Consider the following 19,866-nt stretch of genomic DNA (forward strand, 5'->3'; position numbering starts at 1 on the left):
GACATCCACAATGTCTGTCAGTGGCATGCATGAGAATAAGATTTGTTCCCGTGACATTTCTGTGGTTAGCAAACCTACAAATCTAATATTTAAAAGTGAGATCTTCATCTGAACTTGATGGGTGAAGGCCAAATTCTGCTCTTAGTTACACCTGTGTTTTTGTCCTCTCCTTGGAAAAAAACCATGACTGTAAAGTGTTGTAAAGTTAAATTTAATTTGAGAGATATATATAGCAAGAGGACAAAAATGACAGAGCTGTCATCCAGCCATTCCAGGCATGAAGTGCTCATGGTCAATTTCTTAACCAAATCATCCTTTCAGTGGGAATAAAAAAGCAGGGAGCTCTGAAAACTGAGCTTCAACACAACAGAGTTTCCAACTGATATGCCCTCTGGCTGGAGAGACATGATAACAATTATCAGGACAACACTTTCTTTTTAAATTCAGTGGTGGAGGGCCAGGGCAAACCCGTGGATCTGCAGGGGAAAGGTGAAAGGCAAAAAAGCGAGGGTACTCCTCCATCCTCACCTATATGACAGCTCAGTGCCTACAGGTGCCAGGCTATAACATGATCCCAGTCAGCTCCAACCCCCTATTAAGCGTATACATTTGTTTCACAATATTGAGGGGGTATTCAAGGAAGGCAGTGGTAACAGGGCCATCAACACCCTGTCTGCGGTTTATGAAAGACGATGCAGAGTATGGCCATCTTGCTCGACCGGCATTTACCACACCCACCATGAGTGCAAAGTTAAAAAAATACATGTGAATGCAAATTCCACATTTCAGTGTGTGGACAAAATGATATGGAATCTCTGTGGCCTCAACCATCCCATTCATATTGCTGATTTACTCTGGATGGTACTTGTATGATTTCCAGCACTCCTCCATGGCAAGAAAGACCAGGTAACTTGGGTCTTTGGTCCCACAGTACTATGGCACTAAGAGATAGTGTGAATGGGCAGTCTTCACCCCAGTCCCAACACATACACCCTAGAGTAGTATCCAACACTCAATCCCAGTTTTACCCCTCCATTCCTGGATTTTCTTTATTCTTAACTTAAATACACACAAACTATAGCCCGAGCTTCCTCCTGAGTTGGCTGTTTCTAGGGTTTGACCTGGCAAGACCTCTTGTCCCACCCTTAGCTCCCCTCTTGCCTTGGAGACTGTCCACCTTGTGTTTTCCTAAATTAAAGGTAATGAAACCTATCTGGTTTGGCTGCCAGCATGAGCCAGCACAGCAGCTCTTCATTTCCATGCAGGGACCTGAAACCTGACTTCCCATCACAAATAGATACTGTGCACACAGACACAATCCATTTGCAACCTGTCCCACACAAATATTTTGTTTCCTTTTATTAGAAAAAAAATTTCTGGGCTGTGCTTTCCTTTAAACACACCATCATTTTGTTTGGTTGTTGGGTAGTGTTAATTTTATACATTTTTCTCCGTACACATAACAAAACTCAACATCATGCATTTCAAAGAAAAAAGTTTGCAGATTTCTGATCATGCACTAGATTCCTACTTTGGAATTTAAGTAACAACTTACCAATTTTATTTATATTTTAGGAATAAAGTAACTACACACACTTCTGGAATTTAGTCACAACTGGTATTATTTCTTTTAACTGGAATAGCTTACTTTCGCTCGCACCCTGTCCACCAGTATATCAGAATCACAGCTGAGCTTTTTAGAACACAGCCTGAAATTATTGTCCCCTTTTCTGGGTGGACTAATCTTGGCATTGGGGAAACACGAAGAGCTGGGGGAGTATCCAAAGTGTCTCACGAACTCCATGAAGTCAAGGGTATTGTCCTGATTTGTAATTAAAGTTTCCCACAGCCTGTGGATTTCACCTCGAGTTATTTCAGGTCGGATGTCAAACCTTGCATCAAAACATTGAAAGAGACAAATGTAATGACAGTAGCAACAATAGTAACAACAATTAGTAAGAGGAAAAGCAGAAAGTTATTCTGTGTACTGGCCAAATCTCAAAGTGCTTACTCAGCAAACTTCCGGTGCGGTCACTGATGCCATTGGGAGTTTTGCTGAGTAAGGACTTCAGCTATACACAAGAGATAGCAGAATGGTAAAATGATGAAAGATTGTTATTGCTTGCTGGAAAAAGCCCTCTGGGCATAGGTGCTGGTACTAGGGGTGCTGGTTTGAAGTGGTTTCTATTATATAAAGGGTTTACAGTTTGGTTCAGTGGCTCTCAGCACCCCCACTATACACATTGTTCCAGCGCCCCTGCCTCCGGGTCAGGTCTTCAGCTGGTGGAAATGAGTGTAACTCCATGGAAGTCACCATCAGCCAAGGATCTAGCCCCAAGTCTTCCCAGAAGCCTTAGAAGCCAGTCTTCTTACCGCTTCAAGAGAAGGTACATAGTCTCCTGAGTGAGGCGCCGGGAGTTCATTTCATCTAAATCTTCAAACTCTTTCTCTATTGCTTGGTAGTGTTTATTTAGCAAGCTTTTAATAATCTTGAACAGCTTGGGGGGAAAAAGGAGATAGATGTGAAGGTTTATAAACAGAGAGACTTTATCTGTAATTATCCTAACACAAACGGCTCCTGAAGTTTCTCTTCCAAACAAGGCGCTCTCTAGTAATTGGTGACTATGGTCTCACAACAGCATGATTTCACTACTCCCTCCAGAGTTCATAGGAATTATGTTATTGGGCAGGATGCAGCCTCAGGACTTTTCCACTGAGCATGGAAACCCAAGTACAATTAAGAGTTACATGAATTTTACAGCTATTCAGCTGGCAAATATCTAAACATCTACACAAATTCCCACTCCAACTGCTTAGCAGCTAGAGAAGGCTGCTATTGAATGGGAAACCTTGGTTTAAGTTGGACTGTGCATTCTGTGCTCCTATACACTTGTTACTTTAGTAACTGTCCCATATCTCCAGTTTTGTTTCTAATTTTCATGTGTAATAACTTTTTGATATCCCTTGGAGAGCTCTAGGTAAATTATATCTACAGCTTTCCAGCTCTAATTTTTTTCTCTCTCACTCCCTCATTCATTCTATCAAATTAAAATGCCACAGGGCTCAGTCCAGCAAACATTTACATGAGAATTTATTTCCTTCATTTTATTTACGGACTAGTCCCCTCAATTTCAGTATTAATATTATTTTTCTCTGTATGCTGGCTGGCCATGAGTTCCCATACAGATGACTTGTGTCAGGAGCAACAATATTACAACCTATCGCCTGATCCTGCAAACACTTACCCCAGTGGTTTTCAACCTTTTTTCATTTGCAGACCATTAAAAATTTTCAAATGGAGGTACAGACCCCTTTGGAAATCTTACACATAGTCTGCAGACGCGCAGAGGTTTATGGACCACAAGTTGAAAACTACTAACTTACCCACATACTTAACTTTATGCATATGAGTTGCTTGATTTTATTCATGAGAATATTCAAAAGTGTTTATAGGATCAGGAGTTAGCAGGGTGCACAGTAGCTGTATCTGGATCACAACCTCTGACGTTTCCCCCTACCCGATAACACCATTTCAATGTGCAGAGGAGGTTCTGTAGAATGTCTGCTCTTATTATTACTTATATAGTACCATAGCTGTGTATGGCATTTTACAGGCAAATAAGATGGGGCCTACATTTTGCTCTCATTTGCATGGCTATAAATCCAGGTGTAACACCACTGATTCCAGTGAATTTACTCCAGGATTTATATCTCTGCCTCTTGAGCACATTTTGTTCCATTAGAAATGGCAGCTCTGTGTAGGCACACGTGCATTCCTGTGTGGGTAACTGAATCTATTGTCACCACCATAAAGTCAGAATGGAAGAAACCCTCCCACACTGCCCAGTCTGCAGTGAAACCAGGGAGGACCTAAGGACAAAACACTGGGATCAGGGCTGGCCCATAACATTTTGGTACCGGAGGCGGGGAGCTCAAATGACGCCCCTATGACCCCTTGCTTGGGCTGAAACTCTGGGTCCTAGTGGCTCCCCCCCACAGTCTGGCGCCTGAGGCGGCCACCTCAGTTTGCCTCATGGTAAGGCCAGCCCTGACTGGGTTTCACAAACCCAGTGAGGAGGCTAGAATATGCCTCTGAAGTTAGGACAACTAGGACAGGTGGTCCTTGGCTGCCATCCAGAATACAGTTCATAGCTTTCTTGCAAAATTTTGATCAAGAAGGGGTCAGATCAGGATAAGCATCAGTTAATTACTGACTTCTCGAGGGCCCTTCCAGCCCTATGTTTCTATGATTCTATAAGGTGCTCTCTCTGGAAAAAAACAAAAAAAACAAAAAAAAGGTAGGGTTACAATAACAGGTTGTGTGTGTGTGTTGCCTGTACCTGCATTGGAGTTCTTCCACAGGTGTATTTCACTTTCTGGTTAGGGATATTTTCTTTCTGTTTCTGCCCATCTTTGTCTTCGTTAGGCTCACACGCAGAATTTGTTACAGACTTCTCATCAAAGAGACTAGGCAACCCTCTGCTGAAAGAGAAGACTGTTAATTTAGCCTGCCTCTTGCCCTATCACCCACTGGTGTCTTACAAGAACAGTTAACCCTAGTGCCCTGCCTGTCCCCTTGTCAATGTGTCAAAATCCAGGAAAATGGCCAACGAGGGGTAGCCAGCACAACTATTTCACAATACTACCTGCCTATATGGCTTCATGCTATGATGTTCTTAAAGGGGTAAATATAAGCATTACATTGCTGTATATTTGATTGTATGGTTTTCATGGATAATACAGTTGGCCAAATGCCACCCTGATTTACCCCATGCATAAGCCTGGGAGAGTGCCTCCTACCCCTGCAGGGCACACACTAGGCCAAAGTCCACACGCAGTGTACTTGGAAGGGGTGGCTTGTGCATTATACTCTCCCCAGTGGGAGCTCCAGGAGGTGTTGTGCATTTAGCCTCACACAGCCACTGCTCTTAGCCAAGCACAAGGACTGTATGTGGGCTTAGCTCCTGTACTGGGATCAATGGGGCAGGGCACAATCTAACCCAGACTAGGTGCATTTTCAAAGTGAGGTGCAGGGTTTTAGCCATGCAAATCCCTTTGGCTTTAACAGGAGTTGCGTGACTAAAACTCAGATAAAAAAAGCTTTCAGAAAAATAAATCCCAAAGTGAAAAATGCTGAGAGTCGAGACAGAACCTCCACCAGTGATTGGCAACCCATCCTGACTTTCTAACTGTGCAATGTCACCTTCACAGAGTGCGTTTCTCGAAATGTGTGTCATTTACCACATAGCAGGCTGTAAAATAGATTTTAAAAACATCAAGATTCTCAAGACAGTTTAGAACACAGAGATATAGGCAACCTACATGGTGGGCACAGCTACACCAGCAGGGTTAAAGGGGAGACAGTCCAAATTCATCCAAGACCTGAAAATCTTGACATACGTAAACCCTACATGCATTAGATAAAGAGGCCAGAAAGAAAGGTGCCCCCTAATGAGTTTTTTTTGCGCTTGGGTGAGCGAAAGGGCTGCTTCAGGAGGCTAATAACTGAAAACCTTCCAGGCTTTTGTCCGGAGAAATGGCAGGCACTTTCCATCCTTTTGAAAAAAAGAAGGCCTTTCGGAGTCTTCACGAGAGATGTGGATTTTAGGGGCGACCTTAGGTCATACAGAACTAATCAAGCGAAAACAATAAGAAAATTAGCCTGACAGTCAGCAAGTATCTGAGGACTTTATCAAAAAGAATTAGGAATGGACAAATTCACTGGGAGCAAAGGATCAAATCTGCAAGGTGGCATTGTGTGCTGGGATTAAATTATTTATTCATTGTTAATTTATTTATTTATGTATGTGCAAATGACTTAGCTGCTGCAGGTGCTGAGGAGTTTCTGAAAAGGCCCAGTTTTAGAGCCAAGGCTAGAATATTGGTCCATTTAACTCATTCTTTTCCTTAAGGCGATCAAACAGTGACTTTTATCTAGGAGATAGAGGAGGAAAAACCATATGTGTACTTGGAACGATGAGGCGTCTGAGCAGCACTAAGCACCCAAGTATTTCAGTCTCATTCAAGAACACCAGGGGAGGCGCCATGCAGTTTAGTGTCCGGCAAATTAGCAAATGAATGCTTATGTCAATATGTGAAAAATCCCTAGTTGATTTAATCAGATAAAAAGCCTCTTGGGAAATAGCAGAAAATGCAGGATTTTTCTTTTCTCAAAAAAAGAAAGAGAAACAGTACTTAATAAGTTTTACTGAAACTTACAATAGTTGCAGAAAACAACAGTTGTTTACATGGATGCTTATATATACACATGAAATATTTCCAGTGCTGCCATTAGAAGAAATATAAGAAGCCTTTGCCAGCTGCTCTTCATATCACGTTTACTATTTGGAAGAAAACAGCTACAATCTGTGAAAGCTACAGAGCCAGCTCAGATGCCATCCTTGCTACCCCTCTCTTAAAGGCACAGGAGGTCTAAAGACTTGCAGTAGGTTGGTCTTTATATTCCACCCTGCCTTCTGTAAGATGAGACCTGAAGATGTAATAGATAGGAATCTTATTTTCTCCCAAGTTTAGACAAGTAATAATAAAGGGTGAAAATTGTCATCTCATGTTGCTGTTGACCCAGAAGAGCACAGTCACAGTGGGGATTCTGTGTAGGACATGACCTTGGGGAAAAAAGGAACACAAGAACTCAGCATGGGGGTTGAAGGCAAGAAGTTACACATATTGAAAACGATAGCATCACATCAGTTAATGCCCTGTGATGGGAAGTCCTGCTGGTTTTGCGTCCTTCTATAGAGAAATATTTGGAGTTTGACTGTATCTGGTAAGTAAATCTCTTAATTAAATCCCCCAAGGGTTGAAGGTACTAATAAGAGATGGCTCATCACAGCAAATGTCAACAGCTGGTGTCAGAGTTTGTAAAACTGCACTGCTCCATGAGAACTGAAATCTCACCTGAGTTTAAGCAGAGATGCAGGCTTATAAAGAGTGCCAAGGCATACAACACATTTGCCCGCTTCTCTCAAAATATTCCTCATGTTTTGGTCATTCTCAGAGCTTTCACCTTCATCCCAAAATAAATGTCTCTATGTCAACTAAGAGGAATGGATGGTAATTAGGCCACTGAACAGTGTGATATTTTCCCATACTATTAAATATTAAATTTAAGGCTCATGGCCAAAATTTCCAGGACTCACCTGAAAACCTTGGGCATCCAACAGCCCTGCTTATCACTAAAATAATAACTCAACATTTTATTTGAGGGATTGAATTAAATCAGTAAAAATGCCAACAGTCCTATTGCTATTTGTCTTCTGAAACCCTTGAAACCTGTAAGACAGCCTTCTGAGATGTTACAATATTATATACGCTGCCAGAGTACCGTGCAGCACTAAATGAACCTGCAGAACCTGTTGGAGCTTGAGCCAGATTTTGTGTAATGTGCTTTGCTGTGATATTGTGTATAGCAGGATAACTGCTTCTCATCCATCAAAATGTATTCTATTAGAGCCAAATCCTAGCCCTTATTTAATAGTCTTTTGTTACTGAAACTTCCACACATTCAACACACAGACTACAGGATTTAGTCATTAATGAACATTAACAACACTCTGCATTGCATCCTAGGAAACTGTCTTGATGTTACAAAACAAAATCCTACTGAAATCAATGGGGCTTTACGGGCCAACTTTTCAAACATCGGTGCCTGTGTTGCCCCTCCAAAAAAAGTGCTACACCTACTACATGTGCAAAACTTCACATTTCTGCATGGAAAAGGCCTGCTGCATGAGCCACAGATGCGCGTGAGTGTTTGTGTGTATAACTTTGGCCTCCACGAGAGTTGTAATAATTACGACAAGTCACTAATAACAGGTAAAGTTTATTAACCAGCAATATGAAAAGGAGCTATAATACCTACACAGTAGACACTTTTCAAAGGTAAACAAACCCTGCCATACATTTATTTAGAAGGGTCTATTATACAGAAAGGATTCTCAAGTTTGACCCCAAGCTGCCCGATAGCTTTTAACTCAATCTGCTAGCAAGTTAAACACCAAGTTGCTGAGTCTTAACTGCTATTTTAACCAAAGTCAGCTAATACAGGTAGCTAACCCATGTTAAGAGCACATCTGCAGTTTAGACATACCCTAAAGCTCTGCATAAAATTGGATTAATCACAGAAACAAAATCAGATTCTTACAGCACAGAAGCCTTATCTAGCAAAAGTCAATTTTGAAATCTAATCTCATTTCCTGCTTCTAGATGTCATTTATCCGCCAGTAGCAAATATGAACACACGGTGATGTTAACTCTGCCAACATCATTAGTATGTTTTGGCTAATGGGTGATGCAATGAAATTATAGGCTTGAATTCTCTGAGCTGGGCTCAACACAGGACAAGAAGGAGATGGGGTTCAAAGGCAGATTTATGCCATCTTTGCAGCTCCCCAATATTGGAGTCAGCCCCTGGCGCAGTATGGAACAAAGGAGTTCCCAGACTTCAGTGGAGTTTTGCCCATTTACACTAGCAAACAGTTTGGACAAACAGCAAACACCAGCAAACAGTTCAATAGATGCTTTTCCAGCAACTGCAGATATCAAAGACCCAGTCATAAAGAGATTTTGTAAAATAGTGCTCATGTTCCACGAACATGCTGATGTCAATGAGGTTAGAAATTCTGGGGTGTAAATTTACCAAAGTCCCCCCACCCTTAGCTACTCTTGGCAGGTGTAAACACCAGCACCTATTCACACACACTCCGGAGGCTAACATCTGCCCAATACAAGCTTTAGGATTTCACCCACAACAACCCACTAGTCTCAACGTGAAGGAGTACAATACAATAGGAATACAGTACAATACTCCTTTTCTTTTTGCGAATACAGACTAACACGGCTGTTACTCTGAAACTAGTCTCAATGTGTTTTGCTGGTGACATTCTAATGCATGTGTGGCTGGGTCTCGATATAGTGGGCGTTGATTTAGAGGGTCTAGTGAAGACCTGCTAAATCAACGTCAGAGCGCTCTCCGGTTGACCCCAGTACTCCAGCTCCCAGAGAAGAGTAAGGGAAGTAAACCAGAGAGCGTATCCCATCAACGCAGCATAGTAAGACACTGTGGAAAGACGACCTAAGCTACATCGACTCCAGCTACGGTATTCACACAGCTGGAGTAGCGTAACTTAGGTCGACTTACCCCAGTGTCTTCATTGCGCTGCGTTGATGGGGGATGCTCTCCGGTCAATTTCCCTTACTCTTCGGGGAGCTGGAGTATGGGGGTCAACTGGAGAGAGCTCTGCTGTCGATTTAGTGGGTCTTCACTAGACCCACTAAATTGACACCCGCTGCATCGATTGTAGCAGCATCAATCCCCCCAGTAGTGAAGCCAAGCCCTAAGATTGGGCTCAAAATAGGTGCCCTGTATGGTTCATTACTATTAAACTCAGAATATCCTAGAACTTAATTTTTTGTTTCAATTCTTAATGATCTGTTTCTAGGGCAAGCAGTGTTGCCCAGTGGATAGGACACTGGACTTCGATTCAGGAGACCTGGACCTAAGCCACTAGCCTTCTGGGTGACCTTGAGCAAATCACAAAACTTTTCTCTGCTTCAGCTTTCACATTGATAATGATATTTACCTCCTTTGTAAAGCAATTTGAGATCTATTGATGATAAATGCTAGCTACGAGCTAAGTATTATTTATTTATAATTATCATTTTAAATTTTCTATAGGAACAACATTTAGAAATATAGTGATTGGTTTAAATTCTGGCCTCACAGTGCTTATAACCAGCCAGAACTCCACAGCCCAGGCCATCAAAATTTAACGACATTGTACTTTTCTATAACATGAAAGGCAAAAGACAGTACCAGAGGTGATCTGAGCCTTGACATTAACTGACAAGGAAGTGGAACTAGAAGTCATGGGATATTTGGGAATGTTGTACTTGAAGTAAAATTAATCAATCATTGGCTGGTGAATTAATAAAGTGTACACCTTAACGTGTGGCCACTTGTTCCTTGTGATGTATGTGAAAACTGCAAGAGTTAGGCGGAGTGCTGCAAAAACACTTGCATACGTGCTTAACTGTGCATGCGAATATCACATTGACTTAAATGGTACTATGCACATATGTAAAGTTAAAGCACAGGCTTAAGTGTCTGCAGGATAGGGGCCTTAATCTGTAGAAACCAGAAGTCTGTAATAACTAGGTTACAAATATCCTGCTTCTGAGTTCTGATGGGATTGGAATTTCTTTGGAACTCATCCAACTGCATCCCTCTAGGCCAGAGAAGACTCCAGTTTGCTCATACAGTTTAAGTTAACTGAATTTAGGATAGGGAGAAAGGTTAAGTAGTGGATTGTCATACTAAGACACTACCATTTTGTAAGGCAAACATTAACATAAGGAAAATAAAAGGAGGGTAAATGGGAAAAAGTACTAGCTGCAAGAAGACTGACAGGCATTTCAAAAGGACACAATACTAAGAGCCCAAAGCATAATGAGCTCCCAAGGAAAAATATGGGTAACAAAAGTTAGCAAGGAACTGAAACAGAAAACAGAATTATACTGGAAATGAAAAAAGGTGATGTTGAAAGTAAATAAATCATAGCATACAAGTGATAAAGTAACCGAGACAAACATGCCTCGGCAATTACGTTATCTTAAAAGAGTTAAAATGAAATAAGGTTCCTACAAATAAATCCAGAGAAAAAGATAAGTAAGGGAAGAATCAGGAATGCTATTTAGCAAGAAAGAAGAACAAAAAATAAAAATCACTAAAATAGTATAGATACTAACTACTGTTACTCAGTTTTCAACAAAAAGGCTAAAGGTAAAGGGGACATAATGCAAAGGACCGTGGGTGAGACTCCAGAACACGGGGTTGTTACCAAAGAGATGATGGGAGAATACCTCACAAAACTAAATAGTTATTCCATATACCAATAAATAAATAACCAAACACGACCCTCCTACATTTGGAGAATGTTCAGATTGCATGATTAGGCATTCAAAGAGCCAAGTAGTGAGAAAGTTCAGATTGCATGTACAAAACTAACTCATACCTTTGTTATAGTCTTTTATTTAATAAATTAAATTTTTTAAATAATATATTATAAATTTTTCTACAACCTTAGCTACATAGGTATTACTCAGTGGAATATGGATATTCCATAACAGTGATCAAAAAGGATACAGCGGTCTCAACTAGCAGTAACTGTCATCTTGATAGAATGTCTTCTGGTGCAAATATAAGAACATAGCATCTCATGACCTCATATGAGTTTTCAAACATTATAGTATCATACACCCTTAGACACAGGGCAGGAGGGTTGATATATTTAACATTTTCATGGTCAGAATGGTCCAATATATCTTCTTTGACTTTGATATTTTGGACCAGACTTTGATGCTTTGTGCCACTCTGCCAGTAGAAAGTGAACCCATCCCACCCCCTCCCAACTGCTGGGGTAGGGGTGTGTGACAGAGTGCCGGGTGTGAGTCAGTGAGCCTGCACTCTGATCACTTTGATGCTGTTTAGGGCCCCAGGAGAAGCTGATTGGGGGTAATTAACTTATCAGGCTGGTGGGCTGGGTGGGATAAAAACTCAATTAATCCCATTGGCCCAGGGCTGATAAAAGAGGCACAAGAAGGAAGGAAATAGATGCAATCTGAACTTTGTCATTACTTGGCTCTTTGAGTGCCTAATTATGCAATCTGAACATTCTCCAAATGTAGGAGGGTTGTTTTGGTTATTTACCTGGGGTTCAGGTCTGGGTCTGTCTCTACTAATAAGGAGGCTAGTTGAGCCTTGTCATACGAGGCTAGTCTTACAGAGGCCTCAGAGTAGGGAAACCTCTGAGACGGCTTAAAGCTCAGCAAATATTGTAAACAGGGGAGTGCCTGGGGGACTGTGGTGATATTGGTGGAGGGAATTTTAAAAAACTTTCACTGAGGGTACACCAGGTGGTGTCTGGGAGATTCCGGGAAGAAAGAGGATGGGGCAGAGTCGCGACCCCCTTACAGGGTATAGATGGGAAATGAGGATTTGGGCAGTTTGTGCAGTGTAAGGCAACCTTCAGCACAGAGGAGCATAAGGGCACCTTTGCACCACCACCCTTCAGCTGTGCCAAGTACTCCTCAAATTGCATCTGAGGATCTGCCTTTTTGGAAGATAAAATACATACCTTAGAGGAAATATAACAAACTTAGTCAGAAGCCATGTACTGTATGTTTTGCTTTTAATCCAGAAACACAGCTTTCTTTAGGTTCGTTTTAGGGAAAGAAGCAGTGAATCAGAAAGCTAAGACACACGCACAGTACAGGCTTCCTTTGAAGGACTTTCCTAGCCTTTTTTAAGGAAAGACAGGAAAAAAAAAATTCCATAATCAGGAACCATTTGGCTGGACAACACCAGAACCTAAACACCTGAAAAGATCTGCAGGAGAAAGACTATTCTACAAGGAATCTATTAATCCCTGAAGTCAATGTCTGTTTGTTTGTTTGTTTAAAGAATACTCTAGAACAATCTAAAAGGGCACATCAAGGAAATAATTTTTGGAAGGAAGGGGCTCATTCACATCAGATATTTAACAAAGAATAATAAACTAAAAGTAAAATATGAAAATGTTCATGCTATTCAATAGGAAAATTTGCTTCTCACAGTGTATGCATTAGAATAGACTACTGTGTAAATGGAGATAGCTGACTGTTTCACTGGCTATTGAGATATTGTTGCTGAAGATTACAGATTACATTAGACAGAGTGGGAATGTGAGATTAAATGTCCTGCACAGTTCAGAAAGTCACACTACATGACCCAAGAGGCCCTTTCTAGCCCTATTGTCTATGATTTTATGATCACTGGAAGAAGAAAAGGAGTACTTGTGGCAAAGGAAGATGATGTCTGTCTGTATCTGTACAAGTTTTTTCATGCAGTTGATAGATTTCCACTCCATACGGCTAAATGCAGTGCCTTGCATTTTTGCGAATACAGACTAACACGGCTGTTACTCTGAAACCTGATCACTGGAAGTCATTTTTACAAAATACAAGATGCTAGAGATCACACAGATGGATCTTAGCCACCTTCTCAGACTCTCAAAAAAATAGAGAGATAACAACATACCAGAAATCAGGTATCACATGCATTCCAGTGACAGAAAATGTTCTTTTCTTCTCTATGAAACACTGAAAGCCTTGCTAGTGATTCAACAACAAGTTAGCAAAAAGTATGAAATGAAGATAAATAGATGAAAGCATATTTATTAAAAAGATCTAAATTATCCTTTGATGTGTTGAACCCAGAAAGTGAAAGTGATTAGTTTAATGTTCCAAGCTGAGTGGAATTAAAAAAATTAACAGTGTCACTGGTGAAAATTAAATTTGATTTTAAAAAAAACTGTCCAGTTGTACTAATCTAAGCATTATCAATGCAGAGCTAATTAATTGATTCTGAAATAACTAGGGACAACTCCTATTCCAAGTTACAAGGGTACCACCGTTAGTGGCTTTGATGGGAGTTGTCTCCATGTAACTGAGAGCAGTTTCCGGCTGATAATATTTATATTTGTCATGTATTAACAGCTAAGGGAGTTAGTCACTAGCCTGATGGCGCTGAAGGAGTTAAAGCACAGGAAAGCTAGAGGGGGGCATTGTCTTCCTAGGCAGCCTCACTGCTGTGCCATCTTGTCTTTTTACTTGTTTTCTTCAAGCAAAGCTAGAAAACACAATAAGGTTGACAATGGCCCTTTAATTTTTTGCTCTAATTCATAAGCACCCTTTATTTGCCGACACTGGTTAACAGGATGTGCATAGGATCACCATGCCCTTAGATAGGGGTTAGTGACCAGGCAAATTTCTATACCATGAGAGGTAATTTTTCTTTATCTGGATTATCCATACTTGCTTTAGCCTCTGGTTGGGTTGGTTTATGTTGAGATAGCTGAGAATGGGCGAAGTAGGTTGTGATTTGTAGGATTATTAGTAGAGAAAGGCCCAGACCTGAACCACGGGTAAATTATTAACACTCCAAAACTTTGGGTAAACTCAAATCCGATCTTGATAATGGGCTGGACTAAAGCCAGAACATTTCAGAACGTTGGGGTGGTTTGGCTCCAGACTGGAACTTAGTGGCTCAGGTTTATTTCTAGTTTTAGATACTAGAAGGGCAGAGGAAAGGTGTTTGGGAAAGATACACTGGAGAACAGGAGGTTCTGTTGTGTTTCTATTTCTACATCAGACTTGCCTGACACATTTCACCAACCATTCCTAGTGTACTCAGACACTAGCACCCGAGGGCTCAAGAAAGCCAGCAGTGCAGGGCAGTTTGGACAGCAGAACACTTGGGTCAGACTGTGCGAGTAGAGGTTATTGTGTAAGATAAGTTTTATTATAAGGATGGAAGTGGGATGTCACTGTTTTTATGTCCTTATCTTCATTTTTAACTTGTTCTCACATTAGTCCTTAGTACATGGCAATAGGCACATGGGACCAGGTTCTCAGGTATGCCTGAGCCACACTACGCACACCTGAGGAAAGGGGTTAGGAGCTGCTATTTGTTCCCTCCGATCCTCAGGGCAGCCACTGCCAAAACCAGCCTCTGGCACAAATTATAGCAGGCTTAGGGCTGATCTAATTTTCACCAGCTGAAACAGGGTCGTTCCACCAGCCCAGACTCATTGGAGCCCCACTCCATCTGGTCATGAACCCTTCAACTCCCAGTTATCTCCCTACTCTGGGGAGAGAGGTTTGGTGGAGGGGTAGATGGCACAGAGCCAGTGATGCCAGCGTACTCCACCCAAAAAATCTCCTGTGCAAGAGAGTATCCAGCTGCCCTTCTAGGGCAGTTTTCCAGCTGTTTGGCACTGCAAAATCTGGCCCACTATTTGTAAAGTCTGTGTCTTAGTTAAGATGAATTTTCAGTTAAAAGAAGATGGAAAATAAAAGTTAACAGCTGAGTGCCCTGGATGGCTGGTGAGAAGGACTCTTCTTTAAAGTTATCCTTAGACACGTGATAGCTGGAATCTAAACACTTGGTAATGTCAATGTCAAAAGATTTGGCAGAGAAGGCTGCTGTTCCAACTGCAGTACTTTTAATAGATCACCTTACTTAGAAACAGATCTGGCTGAACTGTATATCATTTCTTTTACTGTTGAAAGGACCATTGGCCCTCTCACAGAAAAGGTCCTTACAATGCTATTGTACTTCTCCAGAAACTCATCTCCCAGATAAGAAACAAGTTGGAAAATTTGTGCTGCTTCTGTTTGAATTCAAAAAAGAGAAGAATTTCAAAAGAGTTAAATAAAACTATTCTTACCAAGTTGTGACATCCATTTCCACTTTGCAGGGGAAGTATGTTATTCATGTCTGAAAGAGCTTTATGCTCGTCAGCCTCCAAAGCTGTGTGGATCCATTTATAACTCTGGCCAGGGTTTATTCTACACCTGAGTGTGTCGATGATTCATAGATGAATTATAAAAATGTAGTACTAAGATAACAGACCCGATTCTACCTTGCCAAACCACAATATTTACTAAAGGCCAAGTCAAACCACAATGTTTTAGTCATCTGGCTGTAGAGGAGACATTACGCCCCCTGCAGCCAAATGCCCAGAACTTCAGTCTTTCACAATAGTTCTTCAAATTTACAAACTAGCTACATTGTAACTTCATCATCATTGCTTCTTCTATTAAAACTATGCCTCTTTTCCTCTCGGGCAATAACTACCAGAATCTGATTTCATAGATTGTGATATTTTTGCCTAGACAGAACTCTAGGCATACTTCCCTTTGCTTCTGCTTTCATTCAGGCAAAAATAAGTGAATCTGAGATTGGTAACTTGGTCAGATCATCAGCAAAAACCTGCTCCTTGTGTGTTCTGTTGCATCTTAAATAACTTTTACAGGGTCACTGCATAACATTTCCTTACTCTGCAAAAAGAAGTTCATTGCAAAGTACAAATAAAATGGAAATATTGCAATTCAAATTCTTGCTTAAAACTTACTATCAGGTTTATTTTGGGGGCGGAGGGAGAAAAGAGAGGAGACAAGGAGTAGGATTTGTAATTTATTTACCCAAGAAAGCTCTGCTCAAATGCATCATCTGGTTTTCTGTAAGGCCCTACTTTTCTACCTAGTTTTACAGCTGGTGTGACTGAGGTCAAGTGATATGTCACTCTGTCAGATCACACAGTGAGTCGGGGGCTCTTCCTGGATTAGAACTATTCCACATGGCCTTCTGAAAAGATTTCTAAGAAATGTCAGAGCTGACTGTCTGCTGTTTAAAGCATATGTTTAAAAGTCTTAGACATCTCAGTCAAAGGTACTGTAAATATAGGAACAAAGCTGGTAAATGCTTGACAGTGAAATTTTAATAATGGTGAACCAGACTCCAGCGCTAAAATAATTAAATGGGTCAACACCAGCAATCCCACGGAATTAGGAGTTTTATTTTGGACCTATTTCAAGGCCAGGAAAGGAAGTTTTGAAAGCATCAGTTGTTACTGAAATGGTCAAGGAAGCTATTAGTTCAGTGTAGTTTTGGCAAGGCCTGAGAGCCAAAAGGCAGTGAAATTTACTTAAAATCAAAGTACTCTTACCGGTTGGAATCCCTGCCTGCAAGCTTACTTAGAATCCCTCTAATACAACAGAGCGGTGATGACTGAAATGGCCACTTTATTATGCACAGTACAGGAAAACAGGCCTTATATTATGGGTTTCATCTTCTTATTTATCTATTAACAACATCAAAGTACTAGAACCCCTCTGGCAGAAACTGCACATGTACACAAACCAATTGTCCCAGACCAAACCCTCTTTATAAACGAAGTCCAAAGTTAACACACCCCTTTATATTCTCAGCTGTTTAGAATGGGATAAATGCTCCAGCTGTTTAAAAAGAACCCAGCAAAAGGCCACGTATTACTTCAGTCCCACATAAGTCCTACTTAAAGAGTTTTAGTGTGATTTAGGTAGTGGGCCTACTGTTACCCTACACACAGGAGTCAATTTGACCCAAAAAGAAAAAGCTCTAGGTTTAATTCTCTCACTCATCACAAAAACTTGCCAGATTAAGACAAAGATGTATGTGATTTTTAAGTCTTCCACATTGTGGGCCCAATCCTGAACACCTACTGAGAGCCTCTGCTCTCATTTAACTTGTCTGTCTTTTGCATTCTTCCATTCCACTCCTTATGCAAGGAATGGCTTTCCTGAACTAATCTGTAAAGTGACTCCCATGTCCTACTTCAAATCCCTTTGCTGTGATGCCTCTTTTGCTGCTGTATTGTATATACAGCACAAAGTGTGTGTGTGTACTGTATATGCTGCATAAGCACACACACACACACACACACAATATAGCTGTAAACGGGGCATCAGAGTAAGGGGAGATGTATCTATATATTCAGAGAGATTTTGGAAATATCAAGTTTTACGCATAGCTACCTTATCTAACAACAAATTCTTATTGCTGTTGCCCTCGTCCTCCATCCCCCTTTCTTTACTATTGTTACAAACTTGTTACATCGTCTTAAATTGGATTATACGCACTGGGGCAGGGACTGTGTTTTACCATGAGTTTGTACAGTACCTAGCACAATGTACTACCATAATACAAACATTTAATAATAATCAGCACCTCTCAGAATCAGGTGCTTAATCTGGAGGAAGGAAAGAATGAAAACGTAAAACCTATTTTGGTGTGCTGTGCTTACCTCAAAATAGAGACGGTCGTGCACAAAAGAATCTTCAGGGATATTAGTGGGCCTCTTGATCCATATTCACTGAAAACACTGTATGCTGAAGACTTCCAAAGACTGAATCCCAGGATAGCTCAGCCAGAGTTGAAGCATGAAATATTTTATATGCACTTGCTCTATCAACACAGTCAATGCCTAATGGAATTTTCATCCACCGAGAGCCTGACCTCTTAAATATGGAGATTGATGGGTCCTCTCTTAGGTGGGAACCTCTCCAGTTATTTATATAACACCCCTTCATTAACGGAGCAGTGACAATGAAAAGGATGCTAAATCCTATCACGTTTCAAAAACAAAAAGGAATGTAAAATATTAGGAATGTTCTACAATGAACAGTATTTACTATTCCTGTTGGAGCGGCAAAGCGTCCTGTGGCACCTTATAGACTAACAGACGTACTGGAGCGTAAGCTTTCGTGGGTGAATACCCACTTCGTCGGATGCATGCACAAAAGCTTATGCTCCAATACGTCTGTTAGTCTATAAGCTGCCACAGGACTCTTTGCCGCTTTTACAGATCCAGACTAACACAGCTACCCCTCTGATACTACTCCTGTTGGGTATTTCAAGGAGTTGTATCTAAATCTTTGGATGCTCTGTCCACTTGTAAGCTGGTAGATCTGAATATATACAGTCATTTCGTACTTGGCCAAATGCTCATCTCCTCAGTGCCAGGAGAAAGAACATAAAGATGAGCAGATAGAGTCAGAAAGGCCCTGAAAGCAGTGGAAAGGGATGATCTATGCCTCATGAAGCCTCTGTCTGTATAAACTCGGTGAGCTTGTGCTGGATGTTAGGCTGGAAGGGGGGACTGAACCAGGAAATGCCACTCTGTGAATCTTACTCCCCTCCAAACTGAGCATAAATATTACCAGAAAAGCTTGTAGAAGATAATATTCCTCACAGCATTAAGCACTGAACCATGCCTTTCATACTCACTATTTTAGATGGGGTTACAGCACAGACACCAGAGGGGAGCCATTGGTGGCATGGCTCCTGAACGATCACAATGTTGACAGATCACAGAAGGGATCAAGAAGTCGTATAATGAGGAGAGGCCACAGGACAGGAGCTTGATTTCCCCATGGATCATTTGGCTGTGAAGAATTTGTCCCTTTTTGATTTCAAAGCTCTTCTCCCCTGAGCCAGAAGCATATGATTTGCCCCATCTATGGTGTTAGGTTAAACCATGAGCTATATGGTATGGTAGCTCAAATTGTATGATTGTATGATCATTGTATGATTATTATAAGAGTCATAACCACGTCAACAAGTCTTTCCATATGTAGTAATTCATTAAGCAGGACTTCTTGGAAGAGAATAACTGGAATCTACACAATTACGGCTTCCTGTAATTACCATAAGACAAAAATAATCTTGTATGCCCTTTGGGCCAGATTCTGCCACCCTTGCTCACATTGAATTGTACTTTACTTCACAAATAGCCCCACTGAAATCAAAGATGGCAGAATCAGGCTCAAGAAATTTACACCCTGGCAATAGATATCCCACTACACAGTGCTCGTCTTGTAATTAAATGACCAACCATTAATATGAACGCATACATATTTGTGTCCTGCAACTTAAAATATTACTAAATATTTTTTCCTGCTCATATAATGAATGAGTAAATAATGTGTTACCTATGACACATGCCATAAGATTCAACTACAGGCACTAAACAAAAAGGAAATTAAAAATAGACTGCCTGATTTTCAGTAGTGCTCAACATCCCCTGTTCTACTGATGTTAAATGGAGTTGTGGGTACTTAGCCGTGTTGGAAATCCTATAGTTCTCCCATGGAATTTAAATATGTTGTGTGAGTGCTATTTCTTCCAGGGCAATTATTTTGTTTTATTTGATGCGACAGGGTGAAATAGTTACTATATTTGATGTTTTCCATGCACTAAAGAACTAGATCTGGCACAGAAACTATGTGATAATAAAAAGAACTCTACATTATTAAATGCCTCATCCAACTCCCACTTAATCCAATGGAAAGGCTTTCCTTGACTTCAGTGGGAGTTGGGTCAACCCCTAAAAGTATACTGACATTTGTTTGGTGCATATCTCAAGCACAGAACTATGTATTAACACATAAAGAAATGATCTTTTACTTCTACCAGTAGGATTAATG

The 19,866-nt window shown here is 40.8% G+C and overlaps 1 protein-coding gene and 1 long non-coding RNA gene across 10 annotated transcripts in view; one reads left to right on the forward strand and one right to left on the reverse strand.

Moving 5' to 3' along the window:
• LOC122465730 overlaps positions 1-19,866 on the forward strand; it is a 30,955-nt gene that overhangs the window by 10,665 nt on the left and 424 nt on the right. Inside the window, exon 3 of the long non-coding RNA XR_006290754.1 lies at positions 18,676-19,866. This exon is cut by the window's right edge and continues 424 nt beyond it. This is a non-coding gene — a long non-coding RNA (uncharacterized LOC122465730). The remainder of the gene's footprint in view (positions 1-18,675) is intronic.
• The window catches only part of LOC102931788 (EF-hand calcium-binding domain-containing protein 6), a 97,558-nt gene that overhangs the window by 7,030 nt on the left and 70,662 nt on the right, over positions 1-19,866 (reverse strand). For 8 of the 9 annotated variants that reach the window (XM_043546083.1, XM_043546082.1, XM_043546075.1 and 5 more), the window contains 3 exons: positions 4,341-4,482; positions 2,374-2,498; positions 1,649-1,892 (listed from right to left, as the gene is read on the reverse strand). In XM_043546083.1, coding sequence (XP_043402018.1) covers positions 1,649-1,892; positions 2,374-2,498; positions 4,341-4,482 — 511 coding nt within the window. The remainder of the gene's footprint in view (positions 1-1,648; positions 1,893-2,373; positions 2,499-4,340; positions 4,483-19,866) is intronic. The other variant, XM_043546076.1, reaches the window with a different exon arrangement.

This window comes from Chelonia mydas, chromosome 4 (genome assembly GCF_015237465.2).
Source record: "Chelonia mydas isolate rCheMyd1 chromosome 4, rCheMyd1.pri.v2, whole genome shotgun sequence".
NCBI lineage: Eukaryota > Metazoa > Chordata > Testudines > Cheloniidae > Chelonia > Chelonia mydas.